This window comes from Callorhinchus milii, unplaced genomic scaffold, assembly GCF_018977255.1.
Source record: "Callorhinchus milii isolate IMCB2004 unplaced genomic scaffold, IMCB_Cmil_1.0 Scaffold2, whole genome shotgun sequence".
NCBI lineage: Eukaryota > Metazoa > Chordata > Chondrichthyes > Chimaeriformes > Callorhinchidae > Callorhinchus > Callorhinchus milii.
Window position 1 is genome coordinate 67,240,625 of NW_024704743.1, and position 14,858 is coordinate 67,255,482.

Consider the following 14,858-nt stretch of genomic DNA (forward strand, 5'->3'; position numbering starts at 1 on the left):
ACCAGTGCTAGTCAGCAAGCAACCAGTCAGATGATGCATAATACCAATGGGGATTAACATGATCTTTAAATGTCCTCAGTAAAAATTAATGTAGTACATTTTATAATGTGCATCTGTGCTGAGTATGAGGTAGAAAGGCAGATTGTGCAGTCTGCAGTCCAAGTCTTATAAAGACTAAGAAACATGAAGTAATTGTGTAAAAACTACTACGAAAATGTTCCCACTCTGGCACTTTGCCCCATGGACGATGGCAAACTGACTGCCTACAAAATGTTTGTGTTGCAATCTGGTGCAGTATGAATAATTTTCCCCAATGATTCTTACACCAGCTGCTCAACTTTTCTTTATGTTTGCAAGCTCACACTTGAAAGGCGGTGTCTCAGAGGGGAACTTATAAAGGAATTATAAAGAATTTAAACAAGATTGAGAAAATAAACACAGAACAACACTTTGGGATGTGCCAAGACAGCAGACAAGAAGGTTTAGGTTTGCAAAGGACAATTTCAGGACAGATACCAAGCAATATTTATTTACTCAGAAGGTAGTTAACAACTGGAACAGGTTATCAGGATGGATGGTGAGGCCAAAATACTGGATTCATTTAAAAAAACACAGCTTGATGCCATAATTTGGGGATGTTAGGATGGATAGTCTGGAAAGATAAGATTCAATAGGTTGAAAGGCCTTCTTCATCTGAACCTTTCTTGTGATCTTGTGGTGTATCACAATATAATCCTACGTTCAATATGTGGACAAACTTCAGACAGTGTTCAGGGGTGGTTTTTTACAGCTTGATTACATTTACAGAACTTGGTATATGAATATTGGGAAAATCCCTTTACAACCTCTCAACACGAAGCACTGTCAATTTAGTGATCTTTAAAGAACTACCATAGTAGCTGTTACGATTATGGCCTATTGTGCACTTGGCTGTACTCTCTATGGAGAACCTGCCAATATCTTGTACATTTTGGTTTGTTGAAAAGATTTGTTGAGACTTTGAACTCAAAGTCTAAGATGACACTCCAATGCAGTGTTGGGTCAATGCTGCATTGCTGGAGATGTTTTCTTCAGATGAGACATTAAACCAACTTTCCATCTGTCTGTTCAGGTGGACAATAAAGATCCCATGGCTCTATTCAAAAACAGAAGGGAGTTTCTCCCAGTGTCCTTGCCAACAATGTGCAGATAAAATTGATCATTCACTTCATGTGTGTTTGTGAGATTTTATTGTGCGCAAATTGGTTGCTAAATTCACCTACAAATACACAGTCACTGCATTTTAAAATAAATCCGGTAAAATCTTTGAGATGATTTGAGTTATAATAAGGCACTGCATTAAATGCAAGGATTATTCTGTTACTTCTACAAAGATACCGGAAATAACAAGTCCCAATTAGTATACTCATCATTATTAGTGCTAAATTCCAGTAATGTGCTCATGCTCACCCATATCCCCAGTTGGTACTCATTTAAATCACTAACTTACTGACAACAGTGGAATTAACATAACTCGGAGCAGTCAATTACATTGCATTAAGGAAAAATAATTGTGATCTTATTTATCTCAGGTGGCAATGTGAAGCTATACATCCATATGCAAATAATAGTGGACTGATATCCCACAGTCCAATCCCACATCCTTTGTCGCCCTCAACAGCTTTACTTCACTTAATCATCATTACTCTTCAGTTTACATTGAAGATGAGCTCTCTCCATTGTTAGCCTTTAATACCTTTGGTCTCATGAAAAACAATTGTTAGGATGGCTATTGGTTTCTTTTGTATTAAAGAAGACACAGCACATTTCTCTCTGAATATATTAATGTGCCAGTCAATGCTCCAATCTATTCTGACAATTTCCATTGTACTGATTTAGAAAATGTTGCTGGTGTTTGAACCCTGACTATGGGGTATTTTTTATATGTACAAGTTTAAATTGTGACAGTGGGGCCTCGCTGGCAGCACTCTGACCTCTGAATTATGAGGATATGGGTTCAAGGCCCCTATCAGGAATTTGAACTCATATGAAATGAAAACATAATAATCCTTGTATTTGATATACCACCTTGCATCCTATCAGAGGACATCTTAACGCATTTCACGGGATATACTGTATATTTGTAGGCCAACATGACAGTCATGAAGTGAATGACCAATTTTGTTTGGGGGATTGTTTGCCAGGACACTGGGAGAAACTCCCTTCTCTTTTTGAATAGTGGTATGGGATCTTTAACATCCAGCTGAACAGACAGACGAACCTCAGTGCAATGTCTTATCTCCAACATTATTTTGGAGTGTCAGCCTGGACCACAAGTCCAAAGTGCCAAAATGGGGCTGGAACCTACAACATTCTGACCCAGAGGCGAGACTGCTACTAACTCAGCCAGGCTCATGGTCTAAGATGACATTCCAATGCAGTGCCGGGGGTGTGCTGCATTATCGGACATGTCGTCCTTTGGAGGAGACATTAAATTGCCTGTTCCTTTGGAGATTGAAGATTCCATCGCACTATTCAAAAAGAGAAGGAAGTTTCCTCTGCCATCCCAGGCAAAAATCCCTCAAATAATTTGCGCAACAATTTGGCTGCCACATTCGCCTATCTACACATTCATGTATGCCACAATTTGGCTGCCACATTCGCCTATCGTGGAGTCCTGTAGCTCAGTGGTTAGAGCACACGCTTTGCAAGTGAGAGACCTGAGTTCAATTCCCGGCAGGTCAGGGCGAAACCTTGGGCAAGTTTCCTTACTCCTCACGCCTAATAATAAATGCAAGGATTATTATTATTATTATTATTATTAATATTATTATTATTATACACAATCACTGTACTTAATACATCTTGTGAGATACTCTCCCAATTTGACAGGTGCTATATCAAATGTAAAGATTGTTATAATTATGATTGTCTTCCTTGTTTAAATTAAGTATGTTTTCTTTCCTAGTGTCTCACCCTGTGATGCTAGGATTCCACAGGTGATTGGGGTATAGAAGAGGTGGGGGGTCCTCTTCTTTGCTTGAGTGGCCATTTCTTGAATGTGAGCCACAACGTTGAATGTCACCAGAGGACATCCAAGTTGATTCAAAGTTTTCCTCCCCTGCTGAAGAACACATTTCTTCTTCAGCTACATGAGGTGCAGTGAAGGGGCATCTTATTGTAAAATTGTTAGCGCTAACTACGGAAATTGGTGATATTCTATTTCATGTTCCGTTTACTCAGCCTACCCAGTGCTACATTTCCTGACAAACAAGATGAGTGAGGTTGAAAACAACAGCAATAAGTATATCGAATAATGTCTCAGAGCACTTTACAAAGATGTCAGACGCTGAGCAGATAACATGGGGGAGGGTGGAGGAGATTATAAATACAGCTAAATGTACATTGTTGGCGAACCAGGAACTCCCTTCTTTACCTGTGCAAGTATTCATATGATTGCCTAATTGGACTGGTGGAAAACTCCCTGTAACAACCACAAAATTACATTTGTATAGTGCCTTTCACGTCGAGAGGATGTCCCAAGGCGCTGGACAGTCAGTGTTTCGGATCCGAGCTGGGGGTCGGGATTGGGCTCATGACTGGGGGATGAAGCAGGGTGACCAAAATCATGATCAAAGAGGAGGGTCTTGAGATGGGTCTTGAAAGAGGAAAAGGAGGGGCGAGATGGAAGGACTGTGGGATGGAGTTATAGAAGGTGGGGGCAGAGTGGCAGAAGGCCCGCCCGCCAAATCAGGCCAGAGGCTGCTGAGCAGAGGGAGCGGACAGGTCGATATGGAGTTAGCAGGTCACAGAGATGCCTGGTGCAGGAGAGGACATGAGCTGCAGAGTTCTGAATGATCTGCAGTTTGTGGAGGCAAGAGTTGGGAAGGCCGACAAGCAAAGAGTTGGTGTAGTTGAGCCTCGATGTAATGAATATGTGGATGAGTGTTTTGGCTGTTTGAGTGGTGAGGCACTGTGGAGGGGTCGATGTTGCAGAGGTGTGGGAAGGCAGAATGGGTCATGGCACGAATGTGGAGTATAAAGGACAGTTGAGGGCTAAACAAGATACCAAGTTTCCGATGCTGTCAGTGCCTGAGGTGTGGAGGTGCTGATGGGAGTCAATCAGAAGGGCCTTGGTCTTATTGACATAACTGGAAAAAGTTAGCTGCAGTAAATTCACAAAGTTCAGTAATGAATGCTTCAATCATCGGTAAAATCTAAATAATTTGAACACAGATGAACCACCCTCCTCTCACGGTAACTCTTGATGCCCTCATTTTCGCCTTCAATGCTACCCTGGTATTGCCTGGTGTTCTGTTTGTTGCTGCTGCTGTTCCTCCTCTTCCAAGAGCCTGATCCCTGCCAAAGATGCAGTGAATGTCTTAAAATACCCACCAGCACAGAAACATTGGAGGAACACAAGAAAAGTAGAACTTCATGCCCCACTCTCACCCACATTAAAACTATTTTAGATAATGGTTGTTAAGACTACAGCATTTGAAGTATTTTAAGAAAAATAATAAACTTGAGGGAATTCCTCGTTGGCGAATGAATCATTTTAGTGTTAATTTTATTCATTCTCACTTGTCACATAGATTGGAGGGTGATAATATTTCCACTCACGGCAGTTCTGGATAAAATTATGAATAGTTATGAAGAACAGTATGATTTATTACGTTCTTTTGCACAGTTCTGCACTGCGGTGTAATTCTTAATGGCTTTAACAATGGCAAATGTGAATGCATAAAAAATTAGAATAATTGAAATCATAAGCAGAATTTAAAGAGTGAACACATCTAGAAATATAATTAGATCCTGGTGCTGGCAATTCTCTCATGGATTGTAGTGGAAGAGATAAACCCTGTAGAGAAGGAATTGCATCTTGTCAATAGGTCACCTTGACTGTGAGTGAATGGCAACCGACTAGCCTTGTACAGCAATAGATTGAGGTCATCTCAAGGCTTCTGGGTGGGAAATAGTTCTTCACGGGGAGAAGTATTCTTCAATTCTTACATTAGCTTAGTGTAGGTATACCTATGCCTCTCAGAAAAAATGTATGTGACTGCTAAAAATATCCACTCGGGCAACCAGCTAGGATGGATTTTTGTGCAGAAACAATAGGTGGATGTTACATAGTTTTCTTACTTGTATATTAAAATATAAAATGAGTTTTTTCTCATTGGCTAGGTTATATAATAGTTCTATCAATAATCCTGAAGTTTGCAAAAACAGCATTCTCTGTCATTCAGATTTTTATATCTTTGGCAGGGTTCCGACCTTCACTGTACTTGTAGCAATTCTACAAATCCTGGTGGCCCAATATCCTTGTACTGTTGCTTAGCGAAGCAGAACACCATCCAACAAATTCAAGTTACAGATTTTAAGGAAGATTTTAAGTTGGCATTTTCCACGAAAGATCCCAGTATTTTCTGAATGCAGTCAAAAAGCTTTCTACAGTGTATATTTAGAGAGCCATAATGTATGCTTTGCCTAAGGCTCTTACTGATGATATGAGAGTGAAAACATACCTATGAAACTATTTGCACTTCTCAGCATTACATCAAAGTAAGGACAACAAAAGTGAATTGAAAGAGCAGGAGAATCTTTTTAAAAAAAGTATAGTAAAAAGGGGAGAAGGCAAATGAAACAAAATGCAAACAATGAAGCATTATTTTTCCATGATAGCTGAGATCTATACAATCCCAATCCACAGTATATCGAGGAGCGATTGATGGTTTAACTGCCTGAATGCAGGCAGCCAGCCTGTTCACTGTTAACCATAGGGAACCTGCTCCAAAGAATGGCTGCCTCCCAGATGATCAGGTCACTACATCTTGATGTGCTCGTGCATGACCACCTCAGAAGTCGATCATTTGTCACGTCTCGCTTATAAATGTGGTCAGTGAGACATTGGACACAGCCGCCTGGTTGATGTGACCAGTAGAGTTGCACAGGGAGGACGCCCTCTATTTATCAACTTCTGTTTAAAAGTTAATCGACACATCATCAATCATTCTTGCTAGGAGACTATTTCTACCACTCTGTGGTGGTGAGGGAATTTTCTAATCATTTCTCTCACTTAAGGCTTGTTGATTTTATACTCATGCCCCCTATTTCTAAGGAAAGTAACCTGCTGACATTATCCATGTCTTTCAGCATTCAAAAGTCCTGGATTATGTCACCAACAATCTTCTTCCATTCACTGAAAACACAATCAATTATTTGAGCCTGTCCTCATATGTTAAAGCTTGAAGTCTTGAAATCATCTTTGCCACTTTTCTCTGAATCCTCTACATTGCATCAATATCCTTTTAAAGTTAGGGTTGGTCTGAATTGTAAATAATGTTCCAAATGTGACAATACTGATTATATTGGGATAAAACAACCTGGTTCTACTTACAAATGACCTTGAAGAAGCATTTCAGTACTTGATCGAGCTTGCTGGTAACAGCCCTATTTTGGCTGGATGTATTCAGTGAATGAGCAGGAACCGCACCCTCATCCTGATGTGTTTCAGTTTTAACAGGAGACCTAATCATACTATTTGCAAATTTCCTCTTCCAATATGTATCACAATTATCCATATTACATTTCATCTTCCAACTCCTAGCTCATATACTTAATTGGCCTGACCCCCTCTTGAACCTTAATCAATCTCCGTTGCTATTGCCGTCTTGCTCCCAAGTCCTTAGAAAACATAATAATTCTAAAACTACGCTTCTCCTTGTAATTCATGAACACTGTGGATGGGAAGTCTTCAATGGCAGATCCCTGTGCAACTCTACTGGTCACATAACCCAGGCAGAGCCATGCCCATTCATCATCACTGTCAGTTTTATATAACAAGGTCCAGCCCAGTGAACTACTTCACCATTAATTCATGCATATTTATTTCCCTTAACACTTCAAATGGAAGATTTTATCAAATGCATTCTGAAAATCTGAGTAAATTAGAACCATTGAATAGCCCTCGTCTGATAATCTATCTCCTTAAACAATTCAACAGATTCATGAGACTTGACCAATTGCTTATAAAACCATGCTGAAAACTCTTTAAAGGCTCTTTAGATGAACACTGATAGCATCCTGTAAATGCTCTGTAGGTAATTTTCCTGCCTAACTGGATATAACTCGCTACATCATGTCTCACTCCTTTGCTGAATATTAAGTTTTCTGCTCTCCTTTTCTGAGACACTAGGTACTGGGGAAATACTGAATAGTTTCCTTTGTATCACATGTTAAACTGACGATCCATCTGGCTGTTCGGGTGTACATTAATGCAGATGACACCCAACTCTATCTTTCTGCTTCCACCCTCAACTCCAGGACCACTGCTGTCCTGACAGACTGCCTGTCGGACATCAAGTCCTGGATGAGGGCAAATTTCCTACAGTTGATTGTGAACAAGACTGAGGCCCTCCTGATTGATTCGCGCCAGTGCCTCAGCACCTCAGGCTCTGGCAGCATCAACCTCCATGGTTCCACACTTCATCTCACCAAACCAGTCAGGGACCTGGTGTCTTGTTCAACCTTCAACTGTCTTTTCTTCCCCACATCCAAGCCATGACCCGCTCTGCCTTCCCTCACCTCCGTAACATCGCCCGACTCCGCCACTACCTCACCCCTCAGGCTGCTGAAACTCTTGTTCATGCCTTCATCACCTCCAGGCTTGACTATGAAAACACCCTGCTTGTCAGCCTTCCCAACTCCTCCCTCCACAGGCTGCAGATAATCCAGAACTCTGCAGCCCATGTCCTCTCACACACCAAACTCCATGACCCCATCTTCCCCGTTCTCATCCTTTTGTCTCCTTTTGCTCCCTATCCTTCAGAGGATCCAGTTCAAGATCCTGGTCCTCACATACAAAGCCCTCCATGGCCTCACTCCACCCTATCTCTGCGACCTCCTAACCCCCTACCAACCCTCCTGTTCCCTCCTCTCAGCCGGCTCTGGCCTGTTCCACGTCCCACCCCACCATTGGCGGGACAGTCTTCAGCCACTCTGCCCCCAGCCTCTGGAATTCCATCCCGCAGTCACTCCGCCTCGCCGTCTCCTTAGCTCCTTCAAGTCCCGCCTCAAGACCCTCCTCTTCGACCATGTCATCGGCCATCCCCCCTTCCCCTCCCCTCCCTTCTCCCGCCCTGACCCCAGCTATACACTGTCCAGTGCCTTGGGACGTCCTCCCGACGTGAAAGGCGCTATACAAATGTAATCTTGTTGTTGTTGTTAAAGACCCATGATAATCTTTGGAAAGTGAAGGGAGTTTCTTCTGGTGTCCTGGCCAACAATCCTCCAGATTACTTGATCATTCACATTGTAAGACGGTGTGCAAAATGGCTGTTGAGTTTCCCTACAAGAAACAGTCAATGCTCATGACATCATTTTCTGTGAAGCTCTTTGAGATGTTTCAATTTGATAAGCGCTATAAATGTGCAAGTTCTTTCTTTCCTCTGTACTGACATTTTTAGACAGATCAAACCAGTTATATGTTTTAATAAATGTAACATTTGAAGGATCTGATAGAAAAGCACAATGGTACAATCTGGCTCCCTTTACAACCCAGTTACACATGTCTTAGAACAGCTGGTAGGGTTTGTTTCTTGATAGAATTCCACTTTAATTTTGAATCTGCTGAATGTTATTAAGAATCAAATAAATGCGATCTTGACCCAGTTACATTATAAATGAATCCATCCATTCCCCAGTCCCTTCGCCTTGTTTCCTCCCTTTCCTCCTTCAAGGCCGGTCTCAAGACCTTTCTCTTTGACCGAGCCTTCAGCTCCCCTCTCGACTCTCTACCCCCTCCTCGCTCCCTCCCTTCCCTCCCCTCACCCTGACCATTTCCTCCTCCTCGCTCCCTCCCTTCCCTCCCCTCACCCTGACCATTTCCCCCCTGCTCAGGTCCTGACCCAACTGTCCAGCGCTTTGGGATGTCCTCCCGACGTGAAAGGCGCTCTATAAATGGAATCTTGTTGTTGTTGTTGTTGTTGTTGAATCAATTGTGCAGTCTTGCAGAAGTACTACATTGCTACAACCAATAGATTTGCTATGGTCTTTGAAAGGAACGTTGGGTCGGGACTTTGAGCTTGTAGCTTGCCATTGAAAGAACTGTCTGGCAAGCTTCCCGCTGCTTATACCCTACTTATTAGAGCAATGCTAGAAACACTACGGCCAGTTCCGGCCCTCCAAACATTCGCACTCTTCTAGGTTAGTCCATGTTTGACTGGTAGTGCATTTCTAGGTTTTTCTTGATTGAATATTTAATATGATATAAATCAAGAAGTTTTCAATCAAGAAAATGTATTTTCTTGGCTGACCAAAAAGGTTGGGACCACTGCATTCAAGGTTTGGCTTGCAGGGTTAACAGTAGCTTAGTGGGAAGAATCCCTGCCCCCTGGAAACAGGAATTCTGAGTCCTGACAATGGGCCAGGCTTGCTGTCCTGTCATCAGCAGTTTAGCTCCAAGTACACCCCACTTAATCCTTCCCCCCCCAGGAGTACAGTCACAAATGGATCACTTGACATCAGGAAGGATTATGACAATTCCCCAGCCTAAAGTTGTGTTCCCCACACTTGATTGAGATTGATTTTATTTCTGTGCAGAGCCAAAAAAAAATCAGAATTAATAATCTAATCACAGAACTGTAATCTTCTGGCCTTCAATTATATTATCAGAATTTGTCTAGTATAATCCAATTATTTTGGCAACTCAATAAAGATGTGGATTAATTTGCTGAGAATTCTTGTGAGGATTGTACTGCAGTTTCCAGTATGCTTTTAAACCTTTTCTTGCAAGAGCATAGATTTAGTTGAATAAGATAAATAAGCTGTATAAGAAGCCACTAACATTTCAGTGGTTTAAGAATGATTGAAGCAGAACAAAAGATTGAGAGTTATTTTTTCAGTACCAGCATCTGCACTAACATTCCACTGGCTACCTATTCTCCTTAATGCTCCCAGCACAATGGCTGCAAAGATACATCTTGTTTGGAAAAAAGGTTTCAAAAGGTCTGATGTGATGTTCTTCCACCATCGCTCCATCCACCCCCCCCACCCCCCGATGAAAGTGATTAGCTTCAATGACCAGCAAGAGTGGAATGAATGAACAGAAGCTAAAAAGAAACAGCCATTGCTGTACGGTTGCTCAGTACATTTTCCAAAACGGAACTGAAAGACTCCTGGCAATTTCACACAGAAAGTAATTCAACTCAGTCAACACCAGAGGTCACTCTTCTATCCTGTATAATCCCAATAGAATAGTTAACCTCCATGGGTGATAACATCACAGTGTTTGTGGCGGAGAAAAAAAGCTCCTTGTGGCATTGTATTTCTTTTAGAGAAAAAAATCAGAGGAAACATCAAATAAATCATATCAAAGGGCTTTAGAGACAAGTGAAATCCAAACTGTTCAGTCAGCCTTACCTCCCAAAGTGTCTTGTGTCAGTTTCATTTTGTGGCTGAACAACAACAACAACTAAAATTACATTTATAGAGTGCCTTTCACGTCGGTAGGACGTCCGAAGGCGCTGAACAGTCAGGGGTCACGATCCGAGCATGGGGGAGGGGTGGAATCCAGGTGAGAGAAGGCAGAGAGGTGGGAGGGCGACCAAAGGCATGGTCGAAGAGGAGGGTATTGAGACTGGCCTTGAAGGAGGCAAGAGACGAAGTGAGGTGAAGGGACCGAGGGATGGAGTTTCAGAGTGTGGGGGCAGAGAGGCTGAAAGCTTGGCCACCGATGATAGGGTGGGTCGGGCGGGAGACATGGGGCAGGCCGGAGCCTCCTGAACGGAGGGAGCGGGCAGGTTGGTAGAGAGTCAGCAGGTCAGAGAGGTAGGAGGAAGCAAAGCCATGGATGGCCTTGAAAGTGAGGACGAGGATCCTGACCTTGATTCTCTGAGCCAGTGGAGTCGGGCGAAATATTACAAATAAAAATATAACACTGAATGCAGCGGCTAAACAATTACCATACACATGCTGTACATACACAATTTTTTAGAATCTTTCTCAAATCATAACTATTCATTATTTTGCATGCTAAACCCGTGAAGGTCAAACAAGCATCAATTTTGCCCTCTTCTCTTCCCCTTCTCACAATAAACATCACCCTCAGGCTGCAATGGAAACAATCTGAGGATGCTAATTTTGGGAAGAATGTAAAAGGATACACTCACTCAAACTCTGGAAAAAATGCTTGGGGCTTGTAAAGTAGGCGCAAAAAGCATCATTTTAAAGCAGCAAGGAACAACATGCACCATTAATCCAGATACTTAAACCTAATTTGTTTTAAAATGTTAACAGTCATGATCATTTGCAGAAACCTCTGAGCCCATACCAATGGCACCTGTACTGCAGTTACCAGCAGTCAAAATGAGTAGGAATATCTCATTACTCAACCAAGCACATGCAGATGGTGTATCACAACAAGAGAGTCTATTTCTTCCATAGTAATGAGTAAGACTGAAAAGGAACATTTTTACAATCACTCCAACACAAACATTTGACAGATATTCCAAATATCGTGATTATGCAAAATGCAGTTTGGAGGGCACCAGGGCCACCTGTATACTGAGGCTGTAGCTTCCACACTGCCACCTTTTCTAGTAAAGAAAGCTAATCCTTCCTTTATGCTGATTGCAAGTGAACGATCATACTCTTGGTTTGTTTGTACATTGAAAGCTCATTTGCAATGACACCTTAATAACAGTATTACGAAAACCAGGTGAGAACTGGATAGACTGAAACATCGCACTCTTCCATGTTTATAGATAAGCAATTGATTGTACATACTTATAACTTTCAGCCCAAGTTAGTTTTCAGACCCGCAGAAGTTTTCCATTGCCCCTCCCCACCCAATCTCCCCTTCCTCTCTCAGGTTATCGGAGACTTCTCAGGCTTTCATTAATATTACTCAAAAAGTATATAATTTGCATTTTCTCACCCAAAAGGGGGATAACCTGTATTGTTGAAATTTTCCACTCTTTATATTGCAGGAAGAGATTAGAGCACAGTGCTCGGACTTACCCATCACTCTCCCTAAGAAGAGGGCCTTCAGAGAGTTAAACCTGATGTCTGAAGAGGCTGGCAGACTGTAATGAACTGGAGAGTAATGATCCAGCTAAAGAAAGATGGGGAAAAACACATTAAACCATGTTAAGTCAAAATGAAATAATATTGCAGTAATTTGGACTCTCAACACCCTTATATAACAGAAAATAAAACATCAGTGATTTCGTGCTTAGGTTTGTAATTACAATTTGCATTAAGCGAATTATTAAATATTATGACTTCTCCCATAACTGCTCTCCTTGGGACTTTAAAGAATAATTAGATAATTAATAATAAATATAATCCGTAATGGCTTGGTGAACGAGATAAGCATATCAATTTCACTGAATTTTCTATGGAAATTGATAATACGGAGCCATCATATCCCTTTGTGGAATCTGGTCAGATTGTGTGTGAAAGTTACCTTTGAAACACTGAGTAAATAATGGCAAGGTAATTCCTGAGTTCAATTCCAGGCAGGGCAAAACCTTGGGCAAGTTTCCTTACTCCACACGCCTAATAATAATCCCTCCAAAAAAAAATAATAAGTTGGTCATTTTCAATCTACGACTGTTTGTGGGACATTGCTGTGCGCAATTGGCTGCCGCGTTCGCCCACAAAAGTACAGTCAATTCACTTTACAGTGTGTTCTGTGAAGCGCTTTGGGACGTCCTCTCGACGTGAAAAGCGCTATATCAAATGCAAGGATTATTATTATTATTTATATTTTCATACATACCAGTTTGAAACCTAAACTTAAATGAATTACATCCGCCCTTTTTAGAAGGTTACAAACATCACACTGATCAGTGAACTTGACTGAGGTCCAGAAAATATTAAACATTTAACCCTTTCCAAAAGCATTTTTTCCTCAGTTGAAGTTCCCCACAGCAACTGGACACATGTGGAGCGCTCAATAGCTTGGTTTGGAGACTCTTAAGCATGGTGGTGAGTTTCCGCTTGTCTCAGACACCCAGCTGATCAAACAATAATCCAATTTACTCCTCTCTCTTTGTACTTCAGCTTTCTGACTTTTATTTTACCTTCTACTGGAGGATGGTTTTCCAGACTCTATTTACCCTTTGGTATCTCATCTTAAAGACCATTTTTCATGTGTGACTCTTGACAATAACGGCTGGCAGGTTATCTGACCTCAAAGGAGAGCCTGGTCTTGTCCTCACATGATATTCGCAGACCACACATACCCTCTGACTGTGGATTTTGTGGGTGGAATATATACATAAAAATATACATATGTAAGAAAATATAATATAATAGTATATTAATAATAACATATAAAATATATACATAAGCATGGCAGTCAATTGTGCATAGCAGTGTCCCACAAACAGCCATGGAACAAATGACAACAGGCGGATAGGATCTTAGTTCAACGTCTCTGAAGGATGGCCCATATGACAATTAAGTGTAGCCCCAGCAATGCACTGGAGTCCCAACTGTGAGTTTGAAGTGGGGCTTTAAACCATAACCTTTGAATTCAGAGGCAAAAGTGCTTTGAACCAAGCCAAGCTGACATCATGGCCAGATGCAGAAAATGGTCGGATCCAGACTCATCATTCAAGCGAGAACCTTAACTTCATTTCCTGATCAGCCTGACTTGGGCTCTCCCTGAATGTGGCTGCTAATTTGCTTGCAATCAGTGCTGAATTATGGATATTATGTGGATTCATAGCCAAGAGCAACTGAGTTGAAAGCATCTAAAGGGAAAACACTTCCATTTAATCAGCTTCGGCTACATTTAACCAGAGGTCCCAAGAGTGAAAAAAATATTCTTAATCATTATGACATTCAGTTCTCCCAAATATAAAACCTCTCAATTGAAACAATTATTTATAGCTTGAAATTATGCTGAAGAATCTTCTCAAATCTCTTAATGCAATTTGGCTGAAGTATTAAAAAATAAGTTTGCAGATTGATGAATATTTTATGTTAAAGAAATGGGAACTGGGGACAATTTTAAATGATTAAGGCTGTCTGCGCTGCTTGTTTTTTCAGTTACATTCCATTTCCAGTTTTTTCGTTCCTACAAAATCTTGGGAAGCTGCAGGAAGATTTTAAGAGTGGAAACAAAATCCTGATCCCAAACACTTATTTTTTGTTTTGACGAAAACATAACTGAAAGGACATGTGCAGAAATCCCCATAAGACTAATGATATGACATTTGTCACACTGGTGCAGTGAAAGACTGAGGGAAGGTGTTTTTTCTGAGAATGGGGATCAGGCACATTGTTGGCCCAGAGGAGAGGGAGATGTACTCAGCAACCAATGTGCTATATCTAACCTAGGATGGTTTGATGCTGACAGTGGTGGGTTGAAATTTTAGTCAGCGTTATGTGGAGTTCTGTAGCTCAGTGGTTAGAGCACTCGCCTTGCAAGCGAGAGACCTGAGTTCAATTCCAGGCAGAGGGCGAAACCTTGGGCAAGTTTCCTTACTCCACACAGAGCCTAATAATAATCCCTCCAAAACAAAAAACAATAATAAATTGGTCATTTTCAATCTACGACTGTTTGTGGGACATTGCTGTGCGCAATTGGCTGCCGTGTTCGCCCACAAATATACAGTCAATTCACTTTACAGTGTGTTCTGTGAAGCGCTTTGGGACGTCCTTTGACCCGAGCCCCCTCACCCCCTCCATCCTGCCCCCCTCCTCTCTCCCCCCAAACCCTCCCCCCTCTGCATCTCCCGCTCTCTCCTCCTCTCTCTCCGTCCCTCTCGTCTTCCATCCCCACTTGACCCTCCCACAACCTCCCTCTGTTCCAGTCTGGGAATCCTCCGCCGGGCTCACCGTGGCACTCGGCGTTGGCTGTCCAG

General features: G+C 41.8%; 1 protein-coding gene across 2 annotated transcripts in view; it reads right to left on the reverse strand.

Annotated features, from left to right (window-relative positions):
* Positions 1–14,858, reverse strand: part of LOC103187001 (contactin associated protein 2) — an 855,622-nt gene that overhangs the window by 49,089 nt on the left and 791,675 nt on the right. For both annotated transcript variants that reach the window (XM_042331730.1, XM_042331729.1), the window contains one exon: positions 12,001–12,094. In XM_042331730.1, the coding sequence (XP_042187664.1) occupies positions 12,001–12,094 (94 nt within the window). The remainder of the gene's footprint in view (positions 1–12,000; positions 12,095–14,858) is intronic.